Consider the following 26542-nt stretch of genomic DNA (forward strand, 5'->3'; position numbering starts at 1 on the left):
ACCTTTTCACCACACTTTTCTGCTTCTCTTTAATTATTCAGAGCCTATGTTTTGGGCATTCAATGAATTTATTTTTATACCTAAAAAGACTGTAATCTTCCTGCATGACTACTGAATAAAAGACACTGATGCACGCTAATCAAACTTCACCCAACCACCATGAAACTCAGACATATTTTAAGAGAAATCACTGTCAATAGAGGTAAGATAAAGACCAAAAAAATATCACAGAACCGTCAAGTTTGGAAGGCACCTCAAGGATCACCCAATTCCAACCTCCCTGGCATGGGCAGGGACACCTCACACTAGAGCAGGTTGCCTGGACCCACATCCAGCCTGGCCTTAAAAACTTCCAGGGACGGGGCTTCTGTCACCTCCCTGGGGAACCTGTGCCAGTGTCTCACCACCCTTATGGTGAGAAACTTCTTCCTAACATCCAATCTGAATGTACCAATTTCTAGCTTTGCTCCATTCTCCCCAGATGTTCTCCTTTAGAAGGGATGAAATGAGAAAGGATGGGCTTCATGTGTTTTAGTCTGCTGAATTTCACTCAGACACATTAAAACATTCCAGCATTGCTACATGGAGTCCAAACAAACTTCATCAGAATGACCCTGATATGGACCTTCAACTTTGACTTAACATTTGTGATTCAAAGCACCTTTTTCCATTTCTATCTTCAGGAAATTCCAAATGCATTGTAAAAAAAGTGGCTTGTGATGAAGAAAAGTTATTAGCAGCATTCCTGGTGGGTAGCTTGAAACCAGTACAAGGTGAATAGCAGAGAAGAGTTTGATATTACTGGAAAACAACACCACTATTTATTGGGAGCTGGGGGATTCTGCCTTTTGGGGTTTTTGGTGGTTTTGCATTTTTTCAATAACTTCATTGATGATCTTGATGAGGAGACTGAGTCCAGCATCAGTAAGTTTGCAGATGACACCAAGCTAGGAGCAGGTGTGGATCTGTTGAGGGTAAGAGAGCCCTGCAGAGGGACCTGGACAGGCTGGATGGGTGGGCAGAGGCCAATGGGATGAGACTGAACAAGGCCAAGTTCAGGGTTCTACACTTGGGCCACAACAACCCCAAGAAGCACTACAGGCTGGGGACAGAGTGGCTGAGAGCAGCCAGGCAGAAAGGGACCTGGGGGTACTGGTAGACAGTAGCTGAAGATGAGCCAGCAGTGTGCCCAGGTGGCCAGGAGAGCCAATGGCATACTGGCCTGAATCAGGAACAGTGTGGCCAGCAGGACAAGGGAGGTTATTCTTCCTCCCCTGCACTCAACACTGGTCAGGCCACACCTTGAGTACTGTGTCCAGTTCTGGGCTCCTCAATTCAAGAGAGATGTTGAGATACTGGAACATGTCCAGAGAAGGGCGATGAAGCTGGTGAGGGGCCTGGAACACAGCCCTGTGAGGAGAGGCTGAGGGAGCTGGGGGTGTGCAGCCTGGAGGAGGCTCAGGGGTGACCTCATTGCTGTCTACAACTACCTGAAGTGAGGCTGTATCCAGGTGGGGGTTGGTCTCTTCTGCCAGGCAACCAGCAACAGAACAAGGGGACGCAGTCTCAGGTTGTGCTGGGGGAAGTACAAGCTGGATGTTAGGAAGAAGTTTTTCACAGAGAGAGTGTTTGGCATTGGAATGGGCTGCCCAGGGAGGTGGTGGAGTTACCATCCCTGGAGGTGTTCAAGAAAAGCCTGGATGAGGCACTTAGTGCCATGATCTAGTTGATAGGCTAGGGCTGGGGGACAGATTGGACTGGATGATCTTGGAGGTCTCTTCCAACCTGGTTGATTCTATGATTCTATGATTTCCAGTTAAGCCATTTAATGAAAACGGTATTTGGCCAGAGCAGAATGAGGTTTTCACAGAACAAAAATAAAACATTGAATATGTTTATGTTCTATAAGTTAAACCCAAAGCAGAACCAAATGTTGTTCTGGATTGGGCAGACTAGACCAGTCTTTCACTGGAATATCTCTGTTGTTTCCCTAAGTCTGAGGCAACTGACAATTCCCACTTTGCACATAGAAGGTGGGGATGCTCCATCCCTGATGAACTCTGATGTGTTTGCAGTCCTACTTACTGCTGCCATCTTGATTTAACTGTTACAGGAAAGAGTTTTGCCTTTTGTAAGACCTCTTAGCCAGACTCTGGTCCTTCAGGTCACTTAAACACATTTAATTAGAGTGCGTAAGCTGTTTCTTGAACTTAAGAGATCCTGGCACTGCCCTACCACAGCCAGCAGAGCCAGGTTGTTTGAAGTTAAGTACATGCTTAAGTGCTTGTCTGGATTTTTTCCCAAACTGTCAATCTTTTCTAGTTAATCATTTATCACCCTGCTTATGTGCTGGTAGTTATGCTTCAGTGTGCAAATATGTAAATTGCTTTCATAAAGCTCCGCTCACCAAGCACAAATAATGCTTTCTCAGCCTTTTACACTTCTACAGCCCTGTGACATCTCAGATAGATCAAATGGCACTTAGAACTGGCAGGAAAGCTACTTCTCTGTTAATTAAACAGAATCATTACTGTGTTCCCCTTCTTAATAATGAGGCACAATCACAGACTTGCAAAATAAACAAATAAACAATGTCATTTAGCTCTAACGTTTTGCCTTTAGGAGCGTGCACATCGATCCATCTTACACACATTGCCACTCCAAGACTGAGAAGGAGCAAGCTGTCAAATGCATGATAAGCATATTTGCATGACTGTGGCACTGATTAAGTTAAATAACTGCCTGCAACAAGGGTATTTAACTTTTCTTTCCTTTACTGAGGACGTTAATTGACGTGAACTACAGGAGAACGTCACCTCCACTTACCTGTGCCCTGCTACTTTGTATTCAGACAGCTCAGAGCTCCCATGATTTTCTACAAAGGATTAAAATTGCCGAGAGAAAATGCATCCACTAATGAAAAGGCTGCTTTTCCTCAAATGTCAGGTGCTTTTGCAAGAAATGAGTACTGGGGAGAGAAAATTACAGAGTCTGTTCCCTTGCTCTGTAGAGCAATTCTGGTAAAAATTTATTCACTGTCAAGCAAACTGCCTGGAAAAAAAAATGCAGTCAGACATTTCTTCTGAGAGGAAACCTGAACACCTCTCAGATTGAGTCATATTAAAATGAATTAATGCTGACAGCTGGTCTGGAAAAAAATAACATTTCTAAGTTTTAAATATAATTAAAAAACCCACCCAAACACCAAAAAACCAAACCAAAGAAAGAAATGAAAGCAGTCTCCCTGATGGTAGACCAGCCGCCACCATTACCTACTGAACGGGGCAAAACTCAGCCCCTGAATTGTGCTGGGCTTGGGCACTCATTCTGCAAACACCTCCAGTCCTCTGCAGGTCATGTCCTGGGCCACCCAGGACACAGATGGTGCAGCAAGGGTAGGGGGGACTTTCAAGGGCAACTACTGAAAGCTACACTTGGGGAAAAAAGTCTTAGGCAGGGTTCATTTCATGACTCTTTTGGGACTGGCAGGGAAATAAAGTCCCAGGAATCAGAGGAGCTTGGGACAGTGTTTTGGAAGGCTTGAGTTCTGTTCAGGTCCCAGATGAAGATCTGGCCAGCATCTCAAACAGTAGGAGGTTTTCCTTCACTATGTAATTCTTTAAAAAGAACACACATTTTCTATTTCTACATTTTGCTATAAACCCCAGTCAGTTTCCAAGATACATTAAAGCAAGCAAGTGTGCAGCATTATGAGGAAAACACATTCTGTTAACGTAGCTGAGAAGAGATGCAGAAAGATACTGCTTGTGTGAAAAAATACACAGTGATCAAAAGGACATTTTCCTTTCACAGTAGGATAGAGAGAACAAGCTTTCTAGTCAAAGGCCATGATGGTAAATATCCATTAATTTTTGGAGATCTAGTGAGATGGAAACACAAATATTTGAGCAGCTAAACATAGTTCTGAATAGCAGTGCCTTGTATAGTAAGTTCTGGTGTCTCTTAAATTAATATGGAAATTGATACAAAGAAAATTAGTATATTCAAAGCCCATGTGCTCACTGGGGCTCACACCACCAAATTTCAGCCCTGGTAGAAATTATTCTGCAGTTTTTGTCTTGTACTTACATGCCAAGAAGGCAGAATAATGATGTCCAGCATAAAAGGCCACATCCATTGAGATTATATAAAGGTTACTCCACAGAAAAGTCAATATGAGAACTGCCCTCTGAATGCCTTGTCCTTTAGCATTGCTGTAAGATAAGGTAAGTTCAATTAGAGGAGTTTAAAGTCTTGGTCAGAGATTTCCCCAACTCTAAATGCCAGTGGTTAATTTTGCAGTGGTTGTTACTGGACACGCCTTTTGGATCAGCTTGAGGTTGCTGAAGCTTGGGGGTCAGGTTTGGGCAGGTACTGCTGGAGCAACACTGGAAACTTCCCAAAGAGGAAGAAGAGGCAATGAGAACAGCAAAGACCCATGCTAGTGACATAAAGCTTTCTCAGATTTCTCCTCCCATCTTGCTGAGAGGCAAAAAAATGCTGGACCTGGGTGTGACTGCACTTGCAGTGATATAAATTTAAATTCCTCAGGCCTGACTCTTCACTATCCTGTCCTCACTCAGCCACTGGCCCAAACAGAGTATGCAGGACCTGGCAGCCTCAATCACAGGACCACAGGACAATTCAGGATAGGAAGCACCTCTCTTGCATCAGGGGTGACACACCAAGAAGTAGGGCTGCAGATGACAAAAAACTCAAGAGCACAAGCAGACTTTGTCAGCAGTCATTTCTTATGGTAAGCACATTTGGGCAGGGATGTTGGTGCAGTGCTTTCTTCTTCCCTCTCACAAAAATGTACTGGATGGTATCCAGCCATGAACAGGTTTGTCAGAGGCACAAACCTGTGTGTCAGCTTCACCTTATGTAACATTAAAGGAAATAAAAAGGGAAAAAAAGGGCATTTACTCTTACAACTCTTACGACAGAGAGAGAATAAAATGCAAACAAAAGAAGGTGTGCTTTCCTTCATTTCCATTTGATATCATTCACCTTCAAAGCTAGACAGTTAGGAAGCTTGCTGTCAATAAACAAGCAAGTGAAGAAAATTATTGACTAGCTTGATTTTAAAAGGTCACAGGAAGGAGATGAGTGCCATAGTTTCAGCCTTCTCCTTTCCCTTTTCAGTCCTCCTCAAATGCTAAAATGCTGTCCCCTGCCCCGTGGCGAGAAGAGAGCTTTTGCAGGAAGCAGCTGAGTTCAGAACCTCTTTAAGCTGATGAACTGTTCTCAACCTTACACACCCTTAACTTAATCAACCTTAGGACAGACTAGTTGAGGAGAGAGCTGAGAACAATTTAGTGACCACCAGCTGCTGTGATAGTCAGTTCCAACTGACCACAAGCTCTGTCTTGTGAATGACCATGGCTGAGCATGGGCTGTCCCATGCACATGGCAGCAGTGCAAAATTAAGTTCTCAAACCTTCCACAGGTGGGGCAGCTCCCCAAGCAACTGCCCAAAAACAACACAGAGAAGAACAAAGAGTTTCGTGCTTTCAGGCTGAAGACATGTGACAACAAAGGGAGGACCTTAAAAGATCATTTATCCCAACTCCTCTGCAGGAGCACCTAGAGTTGGTCACGCAGGAATGCATCCAAGACAGGTTTTGAATGCTTCCAGAGAAGAAGACTCCAACCTCTCTGGGCACCTTGTTCCAGTGCTCTGTTACCCTCACAGTGAAAAAGTTTTTCCTTACACTCACATGGAACCTCTTATGCTCCAGCTTGCACCCATTGCTTTTTGTCCTGTTGCTGGATATCACTTTGAAGCGCCTGGCTCTGGCCTCCCAACAATCACCTTTCACGTATTTATAAACATTATTGAGGTCACTCCTCAGTCTCCTCCAACCTAAAGAGACTTATCTCTCCACTGTAGCTCTCCAAAATATTCTCTTCAGCTGGCTCCTGCTCCTGACTCCTATGTGGCACCCCACATTTATCAGCATGCAGCAGCCAGCCTGGCATGCTCCATGCTCTCACCCTCGTTGCCAAAGGCATCTGAAAGAAGCATGCTCACCACCTCAAAGACACAGGAAAAGAGACTGCAGGATTCATGTGGACAGTGGACAGTTTTGAAAAGACATGAGCATTGCATCCTTTCAGATTAGCTGGGATAGCAGGAGCTGAAATGACATTTATTGTCATGACTTGGCTGAACCACACACCACAGTTCAAAGGCAATACTAGAGAGCAAGGTTCGGGTAAGACCATGAATGTTCATTCATATCTTTGCTCTCATTCAAGAATGTGAAGGCTGTAGCAGCCTTACAATATACAAGCCAAGGCATGCACTGAAATTGCTAAAGCTTATAAAATCTGATTTACTCTGTGAGGGGGAAGGGGAAGTCATTTAGTTTGAGTTGTAAGGGATTTTGATACAATCTAAGTTTCATCAGCTCTGAAGAAACAGCTCACTCCCTGGATGGACATAAAAGGCTGCTATGTACAGCTCTGGTAGCACAATAGCAGAGAACAACTCCAAGCACTGAAGATTACAACACCTTTATATCAGCTGCCTTTTAGTACAGCTTCTCTTGCATTACCACCTGATAGGCATCTCAGTTTTATGGTTAGCTCTTCAGGTGTGCATGGTTCTGAAAGAGAGACAACAGATTTGCAGAGGTTTTGACGCTAAGAGTACGTCTTTTAAAAAAATAGTAATTGTGCAGCCCCAGGCATAAATAATGTAACCTGCCTTGCCCTGCCTGAAGTTTTCACTTTCTGGAGCCTCTCCAGCCCTACAAGTCAGGGAGTCTGTAACTCTGCTGCAGGTGAAAAAAGGTAGGCAGGAGGGCTAGGCCTTCATACTCGTGGCAGAAAACACAGAGGCTGGACGATACTTGCACTGGCACGCAAGGCTCTACTGGCTCAGAGTCCCCCTTTCTGTGGCATGGGTCCTGTGTGGGCCCCATGAAGAGGAATGATGCTCAAAGACCCATGAGTAGAGGAACAGCAAGCTTAAACTCAACAGAGTATGAAAACTATATTCTCTACCTTAGCTCCTAAGGCTGGGAGGATTTTTTTATTTCTGATGATATTTGTTTCTGGCGAAGAGAGGAACACACATCCACGGGAGGGAAGAGTTGACTTTGTCACACACCCCATGGGGCTGGGTAAAGTAGCTGAGTGGGGAAATTTTTGACACCTCCCTGTGCGGGAGTAAACCCAGAAGTGTGAGCCAACACTGACAAGAGCCTCCCCTGGGGAGACAGGGGAATAACACAGCCAAACCTGCCTCTCCATAAAAGCTGCAATCCAGCACTCCTGCAGCCCCAGCTATAAACAGATTTCTCAAATGGTGCAGAGATGCAAGCGACCAGCAGGTGAAAGGGAAAAAGCAGCTAAGGTTGCTACCACTATGGCCCAACCAGTGAGAGTGGCAAAAATTTACAGACCCCTGCAGAACAGCACTGGGGAGAACACAATGTGTGTGTTGAAAACGGTCCCCCATGCTCATTGTCCACTTTCTGCTCTTACAAGAGTGGATGTGAAAAAAAGAAGTTGCTTTGCTGAGACACCATGGAAGCCATAAGCAAAAAGAGTAACTGCTGTGCCAAATATGGCCCTCAATTGTGTGACTCCAAGAATCTATCTCCTTCTCACGTTCCCTGATGGTCCTCAATCTACCCTAACCTCCTCCTGGAGCTCCATCACTAAGCAGAGAAGATCCTCTACCTGAGCACACCACTCAGCTCCGAGAAGTGTCAGAGAATCTTCTGTGAATGAGGCCAACTGTGCTAACAACATGCCCAGCAGGATCACTGGACCACTACTGAGCCATAAAATTACTCCCTCTCCAACACCCAGCCACTCTCAAGAGGCACTCCAAAGCTGCATGGATGACTGCAGGTCCATGGTTGGTATTTTTCTAACACTCAAAAAGCAGATGGGAGTTTTGTGACTCGTCTCTCCCAGCCAAAGTTCCTGTGGAGGAAGGAGTAGTTTCCAGAGTGTAAAACAGACGTATGATCATGGCTAAATGCCAGATGGCTGGAACAGCCCTCATGACAAGCATCTAGCCTTGGCTGCCAGCACCCCACACCATATGTATCAGCTCCTAGGTAGCTGCGTGTTGGGAGTGTGACTTGGGGATATCACACAGCACAATTTTCAGTGATGCCACCATACAATAGGGCAGAGAGAAGAAAATCTTTTCATTCACTCAATTCTTTCTCTGTGCAAGATGCTGTACGATGCTGCTTCAAAGACAGGACGTTTAGCTCTGTGCTGGCTTCTGCTGAACTGGAGATACAATTTTTGCTTTGGGAGACATAATTTTTGTGCAATTCTCTCAACAAATGACTTTAGAGAATGATGAAGCTTTGAGCTGTAGGCCAGTAGTGTAGTTTGTACTACTTAACTCTGGGCTAGTGGTAGGGAAGTTGATGCTTGCTATCGTAAGGGCTGCAAAGTCTATTTAAAAGCCTCATCCAATGGATTTACAGTTCCTGGGTCTCAGAAGCATCCACAACAGCAAAGCCGCTGAGCACTCTCGCTCTTTGTTCTCATGATGTCAGCATACAATCAGGGGATTATGTCTGTATTTGATCCATGGTGGAGCCATTACTCAAGTCGATGCTTGTAATCAGGAACAGAACACAAATGGAAGGAAAACAAGGAAATACCAAAAAAGGAGTCTGTGTGGCATCTCTCTCGGCAAACCACTCACTCCAGCTGCAATTGCATGACCTCCTTATATGCTGATCTAACTCTGGGTGGCCACTGAAACCATCAGCCATAACCTCCATGCCAGCCCTGGCACAAGCTGGACCAGGGAATTTGAGTATTTTATAGTTCTTTAATGAGGTCCCCTCGCATTTGATCAACTACTTGAGTTGGCACAGTGCTCAGCCAGCCCAAGCACTGGAGGCAGCAGGAAAGCGGTCAGCAGTTCATAGTGAGATTAGCTAAAAGCTGTTGCCTTACAGCAACAGCCTCACAAGGTGCCAGTCTGAACCTGCCTCAACATCTCCTCACATGAACATTGACACAGCTGGCGCAAAGCTGCATAGTCAGTTTCAGAGATAGTCAAACCTCAGACACATCAGTGATTTGCCCAGACTGATTTCCTTTAGGCTTTAGTCTGCAAGATGCTTATGTCAGACATGAGATGAAGCCAGGACTTTGCAGACTCCCAAAGAGTGAGTACGTGTGAGATAAGAAGCCAGCAGACAAGTTACAGCAAAAAACCCCACAAAAGATGGTGGCCTGTTTCTTTGTAGAAAGTTTTATCGCTGTTTTTATTTCCAAGAAATACATTCAGTTGGAGAATAAAGCTGAGGCTTTTTTAGCCCAATGGATGTCTAAATGGAAATCTCCAAATGCAAATTTCAGTTCATGGGACAGTATTTCATCTCTATCAGCAGAGCAGTCTGATCCCTAGATGAGATGTTAACCGTTATTTATATATTTACATTTCAAAGCTGGAGGTTGGTTTAGAAGAAGTCTGATGATGAAAACAAGATGGAAACATTTATCTCTTTATCACATGGAATGGTGCTTAGTCCTTCTGGGAAGTTTAAGACTCTGTGTAGTCAGCAGCTGGGCTACTCCATTCATCAGCATCATAAACATGGTCAACGACATCACCAGCACATAATGGCTAATGCTGCAAGGAGGAGATAGATAAAAGAAGTGAGAGAAAAATGCAAATTTGCAGTGTGAAAAACTCCTGACAAACAATACTCTGAATTTTTTTTTTAACTAGACCTAATTATTGGCCCAGTATGTCATCCTTTATATACTGCTCCTAGAAGACAACTGTTACAGCAGCATGATTGTGCAAAAACTAAAGCTTGTGACAAAATAAAATCAGAGGAACAATGGAAAACACAATGAGCATATACCAAGGTAATAAGAGATAGTGTCTGCATTTTCCATGTGAGTGACTGAAACCACTGCAAAACTTCCTGATGAACTGGTAACACAAAATGTAGGGAGAACTTGCCAGTAGGTAGACATTCCTTTTTAGCAAGACAACTCAGGCATTTCTGCCAGCTGAAGCACAGTTCCAGTGATAAGCAGCTTCAAGAAAGAAGTAGTTTTTTCACTCAACACTTCTGAAAATTGCAGAACTCTCTGCTATGGTAACACATGGTTTTAAAGAAATTAAACAAATGAGTTCAACTGGCTAATAAACAGAGTGTGAAGATGCAGCTTCTGAGTTAGTAAACCCTTCAGTCACTAATGATTTGTTTTCCACTTGCTCAGATTCTGGTACCTTATGTTCACCAAGGTTACGGATGGGCTACTTAGAGTCAGACCTGAGATCTAACCTAGGACATTCAGCATCCTGTGTTCAATGCCTGAACCATTAACTATTAAGAAATGAGAATTTTTCCAAATTTGGTGACACTTCAGGCTAGAGTTCCAGATGAAAAACTGATGTGTCTGTGTTCATCATGCGTTTAGTGCAGCTGTTTCTTCTTTTCCCAGGATGACTGAGGATACTGACATTCTGACATGAGAGGTACCCATGCCTCAAAATAGATGGCTCTTTAAGATGAGCATGGTAACTTCAGATTTAGTGAAGCCTAGGAGCAGTCACAAGAAAGCATTGCAAGGAGCACTCGCTGGTTTAATGACTTGGAATTTCTACCAGAGGACTCATTCAGTTTGAGAGTTCAGCCACAGAAGAGCAATAAAGCTCATAATATCAATGCTATTAATCCTCACGACCCCAAGACTCTGACAACTCTGATGCAAGCCAAGCACAATTTATCCCTGAGAAGTGGAGAAGCACTAGCTCTTAAAGCTGGGCTGCTAAGCAATGTGAGAGAATAAATGTAATCTAAAAAGCTTGCTAATGAATGGGAGCTCTTCCACAGCCAGGACATGTCATTGTTCAGCATGGCTGCAGTATGGTTGGAGCATGCTCTCAGTGGCAGTACTGGTAAGCACTGCATGCTAGATCAGGCTAGATCAAGACAGACGTAAGGGCTCTGAGCAACTTGATCTAAATGGAGACGTCCGAAGATGAAAGTGATGATCCAAGGCTCGATGAGGCCTTAAGCAGGTGAGTCTAGTTGATTTACATCCCTGTCCATGGTGACAAGGTTGAAGTAGATGATCTCTAAAGGTCCCTTGTGGACTAGAAGGGTGAGAGAGGGCGTCAGGCCTTGGAAGAGGCTGACCAGAGAGTCTCCATCCCTGGAAGTGTTTGAGAAGCATACAGATGTGGCACTTAAGGACATAGTTTTGTGGTGATGGGAGTTGGCTTAGGGTTGGACTGGATGATCTTAAAGGTCTTTTCCAGCCTTCATGGTTTTAATGATTTTTTTTTAATGATTCTATGTGCCTCCTGTGACCACACAGGCATGTCGAGGGGCAGTACAAGACACCTGATACATGGTGCTAAGGCTCAAGCCCTCAAGGCTTTGCTAGGTCCAAACCCTTCATTGTTTGCTCATTCTACTCAACTCCCAGACCTGCAACAGGAGGATGAGAGCAAGGGTTAAACAGGCCTGGCAGGATTTATGCCCTACAGGACACAGTGTCACAAAATCAAAAAGTAATTTACAAAAAGAGAGCAAGCAGCTGCCCCTAAGGGTGCCTTCCCACACCCCATGAAATCCTACACAGGTTTTGTTGAAGTAACAGTCAGGAAAAAACGGACAGTCATTTCCTTAACTTCTCCAGAACATTTTGGCAACACTTAAAAACATCAACTGAGATACAGTATCTTCACACGGTGCTGCCAACGTGACAACAGACAACACTGCAGTGGGAATGACACAGAGCTGTCACTGCAATTGCAACAGGGGGACAGGAAAGAGCCATAGTAGTATCTCACTCCCACTGGTTCTGGGAATTACCCCAAACCCCAGGAAGCTCATCTTTCCCTACAGAAATAAACAGCAGGAAAAACAAAAGAAAAAAAAATCTTCTGATTTTGCCAAGCTTGTGAATCACACATTAGAAATCTGCTCAGAGAAGGTTCAGGCGCCAAGATACTGCTCATGTTAGGTGAAAGCAGGGCCACTTGTGTTCTGAGGCTATGATTTCATGTCTTTTTTAATGCAGCCCAGTATTTTTTATCTTATGTGTGTATGTACACACATGCATATAAAACACATATAAAAGAGATTACAGTAAAATAATGCAGGTGGCAAAGTCAAGCACTCAGGAGTGATGACAAATTTAGAGTTGCCTGAGTAGTGTGCATTACTACACTCAAAACTAACCACAAATTACTCAAGTGAAGATTTTTTCAGTGCTTTCTTCAGTGCTCAAAAGACAACATGTGGAGAGGCAGAACTACGGCTGTGCATAATGAGTTCCCCTAAACTCTTCAGGGTAAGGCAAACTTCCAGCTGAAATGGATCCACAAATTTATTACCATTGTAAATCTGTTACAGAGACACATCTATCAGAGAGGCTATTTTGAGTGCTTCCAGCAATTTGTATTTTACCTAGGATCATAGAATGGTTTGGGTTGGAAGGGACCTTTAGAGGTCACCTCATTCAAACTTCCTGCAGTGAGCAGGGACATCTTCAACTAGATCGAGTTGCTCAACATTAGCAATTTTTGACTGCCAATGGCCAATTAGAAAGTTTCTTTCCCAAGAGAACAGAGCTCTTCTGAGGTCTCCAATATCCTTTCTTAATCTGTCTAGAAGCCAAGATGAAGAGACCATCTGACCATATGTGGTGGGCTTGAGAAATTAACCCCCAAATAAAAATTTACCAGATCACCTCAGACAGCTTAGAAGATAAAGCAGTATTTTACAGCAAGCTAAATTTACAAGCATACATACAAAATATATTTACATGTATTTACAGTTACACACAATTATTTACAATTTAGAAATAACACAGAGATGAAATCCTTACCCCCTGGACAAAGAAAGCCCAGAAGGGTCCAACATCACCACCTTCTTTCCCCCTAGACAGAAAACATGCAGGACTCGTGTTATCAGCAAAAGGTTAGTGGAGGAGTCAGAGAGGGACAGTGCCCAAAAGCCAAAGGGACTCCACTCATCACAGGTCTCCATTCAGACACTGAGCCACCGATTGTGACCATCTAGCCAATTCCTTATCCAGCAAGTGCTCTATCCATCGAATCAGTGTCTTTCCAAAGACCGGGATGTTGTGCAGAACAGTGTCAAATACTTTGCATGAGTTCATAGAGATGATGTTAGATGCTCTTTCCTTGTCTCCCAGTGCTGTAACACCATCTTAAAAAGCCATTGAATTTGTCAGGCAGGATTTGCCCTTGATGAAGCCATGCTGTCTACTACTAATCACCACCTTATTTTCAATGCACTCTAGCAGTCTTCGGGAAAATCTGCTCCATGATCTTGCTGGGCACTGAGGTGAGACTGACCGGCCTGTACTTCCTTATCTCCCTTTCTGAAAACAAGGGTTGTATTTCCCCATTTCCAGTCAGTAGGAACTTCACCAGACCACCATGACTTTTCAAATACAATGGAAAATGGCTTTGCAATTTCATCTGCTAGTTCCCTCAGGACTGTTTTGTGTGTACCTTTCAGTTCATTAGTCTCAAACCTGGTCTTCTCTTACAGTGAAAGGATCTTCACTCTCCCAGTCATGGTCCTTGCCTTCTAGAACTTGGATGGTGTAGATAGAGCCCTTATCACTAACGGCCAAGACAAAAAGGTTGTCAAGTACCGCAGCTTCTCCATATCCTGTGTGACCAGGTTCAACCATTTTCTTCTAGAGAGGGCTGACACCCTTTCATCCTCTTGTCACTGATGTACTTACAAAAACTTTTCTTTTTACCCCTGGCCAGATTCAACTCTATCTAGGCCTTAGCTTTCCTACCCTGATCCCTGTCTACTTGGACAACTTTTTTGTGTTTTTCTGTCCTGTGTTTAGCCAACTGAATCTACAGATGGATATTCAATACCATGCTGAAGCCATGACAGCTTTAAATGAAGGTGTTGGTTGAAGAAAATTATCAGGTAGTTTTTAGTTTGGATTGTAACACGAGAGGCTTCCAGTGTCCAGTTTCTGCTTCTGGTTTCCTGTTTTGGAGTGTTGGTCTTTCCTGCTGCAGGCTTAGGGAGTGAAGGTGTAGTTTTATCACTGGCTTCTGCTCTGCTTTTTTGTGAAACAGCCTTATGTAATTGCACATTTATAATTTCACTAAACACCCCTTAACCCATTTTTTCATGTTACTTTCCCTCCCGTGTGTGTGTAGGGCTTGCTGTCGAGAGAAGACATTCTCCTCAGTTACCTGTCACCATTTCCACTCTCTGTAGGCTTTCTTTGTGCAGCTAATAGCTGACAGAAACTCCCTATTCATCCATGCAAGCCTCCTGGCTTTGGAGAAGGTGATCCCTGAATATTAACCAGCTTATTTGGTCTCTCTCTCCTACAGGGCTTTATTCCATGGTATCCTACTAAGCAAGTACTTGAGGAGTTAAAAATCTGTTCTCCAGAAGTCCAGGCCAATGAGCTTCCTTATGCCTCGTATTTATTTCTGCCTCCTCATGAGTTAAGTCTGTACAGCTGAAAACCTACCTTATGATGTATGCTGTGGAGGCTAGTAAGACTCATAAAGCAAAACAAATTCTCTCATTTTAGCTGTGATTTCTATATTTAAATGCCACACATTCCCCATCCAGAAGGATGAGAATATATGGGTCTTGGTAGTCACCTGCCTATTTAAACAAGATTCATTAACTCACAGGGGATTGACTGCATACAGAAAAAGTTTAACTAGATTCAAGAAAATTAACAATTTTGGTAAATTGTTATGTTAACAGTGATTACAAATAATTCAAATGCAAACTAGTAATTAAACTATGGGGGGGTTGTGTAATTACTGTTCTTTGGAAATAAAACAACACCTACTAACTGTACTTCTTGCCACGTTAGATTCATCACTTCATTTTGCTCTCTCACCCAGACTTTTAGACACAAGTTTTAGTTTGGGTCACACATACATGTATACCTGTGTGCATGTGCATTTAAAGTACAAGGAACATAACTGAACCATTTGATTGAGGAGAGTAACTGAAAAAACACAAGAGTTCTGAGATAAGTGACGATAGCAAACTGTAAGTCTCTTCAAAATCCAATGGAGGCAAAAAAATTACTATACCTTGTTCCAATATCCAGCCAGCTCCCATAATCCTTAACCAGAAAGAAAAAATGCTAGAAAATAGAAAAAAAAAACAACCTTTGATCAGTACAACCACCATGAACAATATGAAATGTTTTCAGGCTGTTTAATCCAAGTTTCTAATTCGTCAAGGAGATGGCTAAGATCTTTCCAGGAATGTTGACTTGGACCAAAGTATAGTCTAGGAGCCAGGAACAGATTTAACACGGTATCAAAGACAAACAGCTGAATATGGACTAAGTTCTGTCAAGCAGGGCTTGCAAGTAACAGATCACCATCAGAGAACTTCTGCAGTAAGAAAAGCCAAGCCATCTTATTGTTTGAAATAACAGGATCCCAAATCAGACTCCTAGTGCTAAAAAGAAGGCTGCACATTGTTTTCATCAAATTCCACCACAAATTTCTTTGGGTAACTCTGGCAATTCCCCACCTGTAAAATTAGATTAATAGTGGGAGAAGACAGCACTTGTCGATTAGTGAATCCCACAGATTCTAGCTGGTGGCCATACTGATTTAAGATCACAAATCAGTTGATTTTGGTGTATTTTTTCCCCTGCCAACTTTCTTGTTTCTTGATATACACACAGTTTCTACATATCAAGCTTCTTTAGAAATATTTTGTTTTGTACTCCAGGGACATAATTGCCAACTGTTTCCTATTTTGCTTTATCTAATGTAAGAGTGAGACATAAGACACTGATATACTAAAGCCTGCTACACACCAGTACAGGCCTGCACTCTTCTTTTGGTCTAGATAGATTTATTTTATTAGTGAAATGCTGAGTGCAGCATATTGGCATTTTAGTCACTTTTCTGTGGAAATCATAAAAAAAATAAAATCAGGTTCATCAAAGATTTGAAACTACACATCTCAATTTTTCATTCTACAGACGAGTTAGGTATTTCCTGTCAGCTGAGATGCACAGATCCTTTTCAGTGCTGTCCTGTGATAGGACAAGGGACAATGGATACAAACAGAAACACAGAAAGTTCCACCTCAACAGGAAGGGAAAACTTCTTTACTGTGAGGTAAAAGAACACTGGGAACAGGCTGCCCAGAGAGGCTGCAAAGTCTCCTTCTCTACAGACTTTCAAGACCTGCCTGAATGCATCCAGTGTGACCTGCTCTAGGTCTTCCTGTTGGATTTGGACTTGATTTTTAGAGGTCACTTCCAAACTCGATCACTCTATGGCTCTACTGTAAATGGAAATCAAATCAGGAACGCTTACTCCAAAACAACAAAAGTTAAGCCAGTGTGTATGAAATGAACACCAGCATTACTTACTGCTTTGAAAAAGTTTATGTTTACCTTGTAATGCCAGGTGGCACTGCTTGCTGGGTTGTAGACAGTTTAAGGAAGCAATAAAAAATGTACTTCTAATCTGCAAACATTATGCTGGGGTATTGCTTAGCTTTGAACTGGTTTTTTTTTTTAGCCAACTTGGTTGGACTTGATCTATGAGGTCTCTTCCAACCTTGGTGATACTGTGATACTGTGGTTTGTGGATGCAAGCTTTCTGAAGACAGCATTTCCTAACAGATCAAAAGATTCAAAGTGTCTTTTTGGATGTTGCTGATTTCCTGGATTCTGACAGCTCCAGCAGAGTCAGTGGGTAGCACATTTCTCCTTGGCCATTTTTAACAAAGGAAAGTGACTAAAAGGTTCAAAATTCCTTAAATATTAACTAAACCCTGCACGCAGCTAAAATTTATATTACTTAGAAAGCACATGAAAAGCTCAACTTGATAACTTAATCACTTTTATTATTATTAGGATATTGATTCTTCAGAAACATTAATTATGTGAAATTCAAAAAGTAGTGACTGGAGGAGTTTTATCTCTAAATTATGCTAGGATTTCAATCCAATTCACTGCCCAGTTACAAAAACTTTCAAGTCTGAAACAAATTCAGATATCTCTAAATGAAATTAGGAGAAGTCTCTGCTTCTTGATCTTACTTGAAGAGAACATGCAACAACTTACCAAAGCCATGATGTCTGAAATCACAAGAACAATGAGGAACAGGCTGCAAAGGTAAAAAAAAAAGACCCAGATCACTGACCTTTTTTTATGGCCACACATACTACAATACTAACTAAAACCCCTATAAATGAATTAAGATAAGATGATTTATTGCCCTTGCCTTTCTACATTCAGCTACAGTTCAGTATATTAAAGCATAGTTAAAATATACAAGTACGACATCTGCTCGGAAAAGATGTTTTGCATCAAGAGAGTTTCAGTTTTGCAGCACACACTTAACACAAGTAATTTACTAGGGAACAAGAAAGTATCACAAGCAGTGTCTGCCCATTCCTGATACAGGAAGCTTCTATGCTGTTTATGCCAAGTAAAGCTGATTTAGAAGCTTCAAGATGGACTCAAGAGTGAAGAAAGTTAGCATCAGCATAGCCGAGCTGATCGGTCCTATCCTGACAGCCACTCTGCTAGGTAGGAGGCTGCTAAGGGAGGTGCTCGGCTCCCTTCCAGATCCTCAGGTGACTGCAAGCTGCTCAGGGAACACTCAGCATTTTGATGGCAGGTTCCCAAGCCCACAAGCCTCTCTGTCAGGCAGCAGGTTACTTCTAGAAAGTAGGCTGATGCCAGTAAAAGGAATCAGAAGGGAGCACACAGAGCTATTTTCCCCCCATTAAACTAATCTCATTTTCATTAAACTATGTAAATTCTACATTACATGAAAGTAATTGCTATAACTGGTTAAAACTAGTCTGTAAGTTAATGGCACTTCAGTAATGTTGCAAGCAGCTGACCCATTAACAGAGAAGTCTCTAACTAGAATACAGTTAATTTTTCAGGACTGCCATCATAATTCCATGAAGCATTTTCTTGGGAAAATGTCCTACTGCAGCATTGCACAAGCATGTTCTAAGGGAACAGTCATACCAATGCCTCCTGATGAAGTTTCTGATATTGCCTATGTCAGCTGTGTTTCATAGGTAAATAAGGATGCAACAAACCAGCTGTATCTCAGATACACTGAAAGGCTTCTCTCCACTTGCCTATGGCTCAGATAGGACATTACAATCTTGTAGTGTCTAGGAAGCATTCAGCTAGAGGGCTGTTTTCACAGACAAGCTCCAAGAACATATTCTGACAGAACATTCCCCACAAACAGAAAAAAAGAATCCTTAACCTGTCAACAGGGAGCTTAGAGGCAATTCACCCAATTCACAAAAATCTGCCTTTTTCCCCTTCTGAACTACATGAAGTGTTTCACAATAGGACAGCACTGATTTGGGGGCCTATTTATACACTGCAAAGACAAGACTGTCCCCTGTAATGGTTTATTTTATCTAGCAGGGGCAGTAAAAGCAATACAGTGCAGCACAGACTTCAAAGCATGCTGACAATCAGAGCACAACCTCTCCAGGAATCCTAGGCATGTCTTGCTTCAGCCTCACTCCTGTGCTGATGCTGCGGCAGCATCAATACTACTATTACATCAGCATCACTACTACTACTACCTCAGCACAGCTAAATGAACCTATGTTCATATGAGTTGGAAGAATCACTACAGCCTCATAAGGTGACACAGATGTACTCATGTCCCCTGGTTTAAGAAGCTGGTATTGTTTCCCCTTTCACACTCAAATGCACATTCCATGAAAGCTTTTAATATCACCAGTGCTCTCAAGGTATGCATTCACAAGTCAGGAACTGCTGACCTTTATGATGCCTAAGCCCTAGAAATGCAAGTTGCTAGAAGGTCTTCTGAGCAATCTCAATTACTCAACACAACCCTGCTCTTGTGTAAGCCTTAGTGAAGGGAATGAAGAAAACCCCCTTGAGGATCAAATGAAAGCCCAAGTACACACAGCTAAGGCAGCGAAAGTAAAGGGCTGGCAAGCTTTGTGCTATGCCTCCAACAAGAAGTCACATCTTGGGCTGCCCTATACCTCAGTGTTGGGTGGTGTTGCACAAAGACACAACAGGCACAGCACAAGCAGGATGAAAAGACAAAGGATTTCACATCAAGCAAGAGCAGCTTCCTCCTGCTCAGCTGTACAATATGCAGGCCAGAGTCCCTGCAGCTCTCTTGACACTAACATCCAAGACATTTTGTTAACCTCACACACCATTCCATGATGACAGAACTCAAAATCCTGTAGCTGATAAGGCTATCATCTCAGCACCATGTACAGTCCTGCACGATGAGCAGAGGACTCAGTCATGTGCACTCAGTCCACCGAGGGGGTAGGGAAGGTTAACAGTTAAAAAAACCCCACAAACAAAAACAAACAAACAAACACACACCAACAAACAAAATCTCAAAAAGTTGAAAACAGTGAGAAGTGCGAGGGCATTTCAAATATGGATACAGCACTCTGCAAGGCTGGACACTCATGTCACATTCCCTCTGAGAGGTCTGTAGAGATGGGGAAAGGACTAGCAGCCACTTAGTCTTACTGCAAAACATATATTTTATGAACATAGCTGGGAAGAACTGATCTGCAAAGGAAGGCATCCTGTCTTTTTTTAAAAAGCTATTTGTGGTGAGGTCAGTACTACAAAGCTGTAAGTTGATTACATTATAAGCCAGTTACGTAAAAAACATGCTACGAGCAAAGATGCAACATAAAACAAAAATAAGACTTTAAATTCTGCTATTTTTTCTACATTATGGGAGGGGCAAAAAACCTCCTATGTATTGTCAAATAAGAATATTAAATATCTGGTTGTTTCAAGCAGGCTCGCTGCTTCCATTTATCTTCATTTCTAACTAATGAAAGCATTCCCAAGCTGGCAAAAATCACTGAACAAACCCCCTCAAAATAGTAACAAATAACATTGTGATCTATTTTTTTTTAAGTAAATAGATTCAAATTTGACAATTCTGAATTCTTGCAAAATAGATTTGAAACCCTTACAAGTGCAAAAATGTAGCACTTACTGTACCTCTTTGAAGACAGTTGTGTTGTGACTTGGATAGCTTCGAAAGCACATGACACCAGAACAAATGGGATTACAACCTGTTTAAAACACAAGCTACATTTTGATTTACAGCCATATTTAGAAAACAACCTGGCAGGATGTGGAAACATTTGCCTGGTTTCAAAACTATCACAGAATGTTTCTGTTACAAAAAATAAAACACTGGCAAGAAAGGATAGAAACTCATTTGCAGGAAGTAAGTATAACAAATTAATTAAACACCCCTCACCCCCTTGGTTATAGCTGAATTGCAGTGAAATAAGCCATGGAGGCAAAATGGAAAACTGTAATTAGAACACATTAATGACCCACACTTTGTCTACCCATTCCAGCACTAGTGAGAAATACTTCAAGTAGGCTGGAAGGCAGAACTATTCAGATCCAACATCTCATGTGACAGGCTGTGCAGCTCCAAGCGTAACAGGACAAACTCATCTCAACCACATAAAGGTCTGAATATAGAATCTATTCAGTAAGGCAAGGATCCTGCTGTTCCTCCATGTGAAGTCAAGCAAATGTAAACAGCTCAGTAAATAAAGAACAAAAGCAAACAAGTTAGAAACATGAACGGTGCCTTTCGCACTTTCCAAAGCTGACTTGTAATCCTTAAGTTAGTAGTGTAAACACACTGCCAAAACCTGCTCTCTTGCATCTACAAGGTTTGCATTATTGACTTGCATTATTGTCCTGCAGTGTAACATGCAGTATACCTGTAACTCAAGTCACTGGGACAGAAGCAGCAGCAAAAAGCAGAGGCAGGAAATACTGCCTATTTTAGCAATAACTCAAAAATTCCATTTATTTCTCCCTGTTTGCCTCTCTATCCCTTTGGCAGACCCTTTACTCAAATATTAGAAAAAAGCTCTTACACCTTCGCCTGCAAACAAAAAGTGCAATCCAATCTTTGACACATTGAAAGATAATAAAAACCTAATATTAATTGTAAAATAGCAACCCAATCAGCAGAATATTCAACGCTTGTACTAATGTAAGGTAGACAGAGCTAATAAATAAATATGTATGCATCTCCTCAGTGTTTCTGTAGATATACTATAAGGACAGCCTATAATTTTTAAAGTAATAGAATTCTCAATATTTTAAATTCCCATTTTAATATAATAAACTGAGCTAATACAGTTAATGTCTACTTCCATGCACTTTAGCTTCTCCTTTTTGGGAAGCAGAAGGACCCATCTCGAGAAACACTGCAAGGGCTGAAAGCTTCACATATGGTTAAGAAAGCCAGTGAAACTCAAATACTTATGTTTTGGACAATTGCATAGTAGCAACTGTGCATGTGTTATATTAGACAGTTTCACTATGATATGTCTACTAACCTTCAGCACAAGCAAGCCTCCCATCATGAAGGGACTGAACACAGTCAAGAAACAATAGACAGAAGCAGGATCAAAACTAGAGAAACACGAAAACCACATTACAACGTGTCTTTGAAATGACATTTTCCATTAAACCCCAGAGCACTTAATTACCCCTGTAACACATTGTGCCTACATGCATTTTTAAACAGGACTTCCAACTTTCTATGCTCCTGCTCAAACACTACACTGGCAGGGACTATCTGCCTCTTATTTCTCAGTAAATTTTCCCTGCTCCTATCTTGTGAGGTGCTGTGCTGCCAGTGAGCAGTTGAACTTTCTCTGCTCATGCTGCCAACAATTTCTAATGCAAATTGAGAGGACCTTGTAATCAACAAGGTCAGACTCTTAGAAAGCACACAAGAGTGGAGAAATTAACTGTTATCATTACTCCACTGACTACTGCTTTAATTCTGCTGATGTTCCTAAGCAAATTCATGTTTAATATGCCAGCTGCAGTAAACAATTTTCAATCTTTTGTCTAAAACAAATGAATACAATTTACCTATTAACAGAAGCTATGTTTCCGGTGCCAAAAAAGGCTGTCACTAAGAAGAAAACCTAGATGTATTTAAGGAAAATAGACCATTAAAACGGTTGCAGTAAAACAAAATCAGCATCTTGCTCACATAATTCCAATTTACTTTCCAAAAAATACATCATGAAGCTACAAGAAAGTGAACCACTGTTGCAGATTTACACTGCATTATCAAACCCCAAAGTACTGTTTCAACCTCAGATTTCACACATGACCATCAATTTAAAAAGATAGGGACTGTCTGGCTAAGGTTTCAAAGCCTTTCTTAAGAACCCTGCCAGAAAATTGCAGCTCATCTTTTCTGGCTGCTACCCAGATAGGAATATCCCTGGACCGCAATCCCAGCTGTACATTTGGAAATACAGGTGCTTACAGAACGTAAAGTCATATGCATGTACAGTGCACACCAAAAGAGATGGCTTTGTTTTATCAAGGAATTGACTATGGAAGGGGTGGTTGGGTATGAAACAAGACCAAAGGCTCCTCTACACTGTCCCTCTCTACAATGTTGTTGTCCAAAGGTTATGCTCTGCCTTTCCACTGCAACATGGGACTTCCACTTTTTTGCTTGCTTGAGGGAGGATGACTCTGGCAGCATCTGCTTAGCTGAAGTTGTTTTATAAGCCCTACTCTTTTCATCTAGGTACAACACTTGCTGATATATAAGCCCATGAAAGATAATTTTCTACCTCCTGTGCATACTGGGGACCAGAACATTCTAGCTCACATGTCTTTGGTGAAAGTTTTTTTAACTGCTCTTTTTGCATCAGGCTGAGGGGTTAGCCACTGACAATGGGCTGCTGCTGTCGAGAGCTCCCTTTAGTCCTTTTGCTCCTGTTATAGTTCCTGCACTGGATCACTTAAGTCTCTGCATAAACAATGTGCTACCAAATATTCATCAGTGCATGCAGTAGTTTGAAAGGACTAGGTCAGCACAACTAAAGAAATTATGCTTCCCCAGAGTATCTCATCATTTCAAGTTTAGTAACACAGCAGTCCAAAAGCATAGCAGAGTTCTGCCAGTTAAGATTTAGAAGAACACTTCTGCAGTAAAATTAAAAACTACCAGTAGCACATAAGCCTAATCAAAATGCTAAGCATAAACAACCTGAATCTTCTTCTGAATGATCAAGCTATATTATAGGGTTCTTGAGCATATGCTGACTTTTGGATCCTGTATACAAATCTCAAGACAATCTTGGCCAATAAAGCTCACATGGTCATACATGATTGCTGTAGTACAAAAGGTTTCACTTCTGACACCACTGTTTTGGTACATCAGCATCTGAATGAAAAAAGCCACACCACCTTTTCATGTATGCAGTCTCAGCAAACCAGATCTGAAAATTGTACATTTTTTTCATGAAAATACATTTAAGTGTTTTAGATGAAGACTAAAGTAGTGCTACATTCAAGTGCCAAAGGAGCACTACTGAAACTTAAAACAATACAATTTGTTTAGTTTTTCTTTTGGCTAATTTTCACCATTTGACAGACAGTGGCACCCCTACCAGAATTTAGCCTACTAAAATAGCAAAGTATCAAATGATATGGACAAATTTGCTGCAAGGCCTCTCAGCTCCTTCTCAGGTGTACACTAAAGCAAACACAAATGTTCAACACCTATCAAATTGGTTTGCATCCTTTCTTAGCACTGATGTATTAATAAGGTATCTGTCATGCTTCTCCTGCTTCAGGTTCCCGTCATCCAGGAGCACTGCCCCTTCCAACAGCATAGGCTCTGCAACTGTGATCTGCTCCTTCAGATTTGATTGTTCTATAAACTCTAGAAGTATGGAGATGAATCCCTCTCCAGCTATGATGACCCACTTGCACTAGAAATCTTCAAGACTGAATCATAATTTCCCTCTAACTTGTACATGGTTGATGCCAAATACCTCTCACCTAACTGCAGCCACACAATGGGAGCGAAAAATGACATTATCAAGACTGTAGAGTATTTAAAATCAACTACGGTTTCTGTTACAGTAATGCAAAATAACTGCTATGTTAGCAAATAAACAGCTCTGCCCTCCCAAGCCTGTATGATTTCTAACAGCAGACACCATGGATGACAGAAATAATCCCAGATTACAAGAACACTTCTCACTAAAAGTCTGCAAGTACTTTCCTTCTTCCCTCATCTGCCTGGCCATGACCAATGCCCACCCTCTAATATTTTCTTCTTAACACACTGCCATACTCTGAAAATGAAACAACAGGAATACCTTCAGTATCTCTTTTTCCAACTGATTTGTGAAGGTTGAACGAATACTCTCCATTAAAAATGTAATAAGCCAAAATCAAATGGAAAACATGAATCCTTAGATGTTTACATAATGCTCCTAAGAGGCCAAACTTTTCGAAGTGGACAAGGAGCCAGATTCCACAACAGTATTTTTTTACTACTTTAACTGAAAATCATAATCTTTTTGAGCAACACAAGTCAGTGCCTATCAGGCTACAAATTTTGATTGTGGGGCCTTCTGAAACAAACCCACTCTTTACCCCAGAATGCAGCAACAGGCAAAAGGATACAAAGAAGAAAGACCTGCGGATATCATCTAGGTGAAGCTGTCGAAACTGAGTTATATCTGTGGCACAGGCAAAGTTGAAACCGGCAAGCTGGAAAGACAGCAGAAGAAATCAATATTGAATCTCCACCAATGTACTTTCATAGAACCATCATTTTTTTACTGAAATGAAGGAGAAATAAACATACTTCCCTATCAGCTGCTACTGTGATGAGGCCTGCAAATCTTTCCCATATTTTCATTATGCTTTAATGAATCTTTCAGAAGGATTGTACAAGTAGGATGATCAAATGAACAGCAGAGCTTCCGCTGTTATCTACACTAAAAATGAACTTCTATGCCTCATACTTATCATCATCTTTTTTCATCATAAATATTCCTCCTACGCACACACACTTCCACTGCTCACATGAGATGTGGATTAAGATTCAAAGAAATAAAAGACTGCAATTATCCTCAGCTGACTTATAAGTGAGAATAATAAAATATTCTTCATTTCCTTCACCCAGTTCTCAGCACACTATCACTTGACCTGAAAAGAAATCGTCTTAATGGAGTTTAAAAGGTCAATGAACTCCTCAATGGGGAAACGAAGAAAAATAAAAATCAAGTAATAGACATCCAACATTAGCAACATTTTAATTAATCCCACATTATCAGGCAATTGAGCTGGACTCCCTAACAGAAAATTTACTTCATAGCTTATATTAACAGGCATTCTAGGGAGGTTTCTCTAGCCTAAAAATGGGAAGCAGGAGTAAGCCTTATTGTCCTTTCACTTGAAAACAAAATTCAAATGATATACAGGGAGTGACAATGGAAAACTTAATTATGGCTTACCTATGTTCTTTGAATTTGATTAAGAAAAGTGTTTGTTACTGTTTCATACTGCTTTAACAGAATTTTATTTTAACACAAACAGAACATCACACCACCAGCAGACAGGCAAGCATCACAGAGGCCTTATCATAGAATCAACCCCAGGTTGGAAGAGACCTCCAAGATCATCCAGTCTAACCTATCACACAGCCCTATCCACTCAACTAGACCATGGCAGTAAATGCCTCATCCAGTCTATTCTCAAACACCTCCAGGGACGGCGACTCCACCACCTCCCTGGGCAGCCCATTCCAGTGGCAAATCACTCTCTCTCTCTCTCTCTGTGAAAAACTTCTTCCTAACATCCAGCCTAGATCTCCCCTGGCACAACTTGAGACTGTGTCCCCTTGTTCTGTTGCTGGTTGCCTGGCAGAAGAGACCAAACCCCACCTGGCTACAGCCTCCTTTCAGGTAGTTGTAGGCAGCAATGAGATCACCCCTGAGCCTCCTCCAGGCTAAACAACCCCAACTCCCTCAGGCTCTCCTCATAGGGCTTGTGTTCCATGCTTCTCACCAGTTTCATCGCCCTTCGCTGGACATGTTCCTTGTTTCAAGACACAAAAGGTAGAGTGGATTCTAGAGTGTAAGAGGAAGGACATCTCAGATGCTGCTGCTGTGCTGGAAACCTCCAGCTGCAATCGTGGCTTCACACTAAATGTATATTTTCACACTTACATTCATTTTGTGTCACTGTAATGGTTTAGTGCAAGGGCTAACCTGCCTGCTCCCCCAACATAAAAAGGGGAACAGTAACACACACAACTCAGGGTTGAGATAAAGAGCAAAGAGTTTCACATAACATGAGATACCATAATCACAACGCATAATTACCTTAGCTAATAATCTAATACCACAACGCACAATTACCTTAGCTTAGTCTATCTGCAGAAGTAGCACAGTGAAATACAGAGGAAAAAGAACAGCACAGAACAGATAACCAAACCCAAAAATCCCAAAGTTGCACCAAAGGCATCAGCTTCTGAGGCACGTGTTGCTCAGGCGTGTTTTCCTCTGCCTTTAGATATTCCTCTCTGCCTCTGAAAGGCCTGAGGAAAATACTACCTACGCTCCTGATCTTCCAGCTCAGTGCCTTGTGCCCCAAAGCCTTTAAGAGCCCTTTGACAGCTTTTAGACCTCTGCAGCCTCCTTGCTGT

The 26542-nt window shown here is 41.9% G+C and overlaps 1 protein-coding gene across 2 annotated transcripts in view; it reads right to left on the bottom strand.

Moving 5' to 3' along the window:
• Window positions 1-9228: 9228 nt before the first annotated feature.
• The window catches only part of PIGN (phosphatidylinositol glycan anchor biosynthesis class N), a 108143-nt gene continuing 90829 nt past the window's right edge, over window positions 9229-26542 (bottom strand). The window contains exons 23-29 of one of the 2 annotated variants that reach the window (XM_064160839.1): window positions 24514-24600; window positions 21943-21998; window positions 21399-21474; window positions 20026-20099; window positions 17092-17134; window positions 15086-15138; window positions 9229-9625 (exon numbers count right to left, since the gene is read on the bottom strand). In XM_064160839.1, coding sequence (XP_064016909.1) covers window positions 9502-9625; window positions 15086-15138; window positions 17092-17134; window positions 20026-20099; window positions 21399-21474; window positions 21943-21998; window positions 24514-24600 — 513 coding nt within the window. In that variant the 3' untranslated portion in view covers window positions 9229-9501. Of the gene's footprint in view, window positions 9626-12694; window positions 12902-15085; window positions 15139-17091; window positions 17135-20025; window positions 20100-21398; window positions 21475-21942; window positions 21999-24513; window positions 24601-26542 lie in introns of those variants that run through there. The other variant, XM_064160842.1, reaches the window with a different exon arrangement.

This window comes from Pogoniulus pusillus, chromosome 21 (assembly GCF_015220805.1).
Source record: "Pogoniulus pusillus isolate bPogPus1 chromosome 21, bPogPus1.pri, whole genome shotgun sequence".
Lineage (NCBI taxonomy): Eukaryota > Metazoa > Chordata > Aves > Piciformes > Lybiidae > Pogoniulus > Pogoniulus pusillus.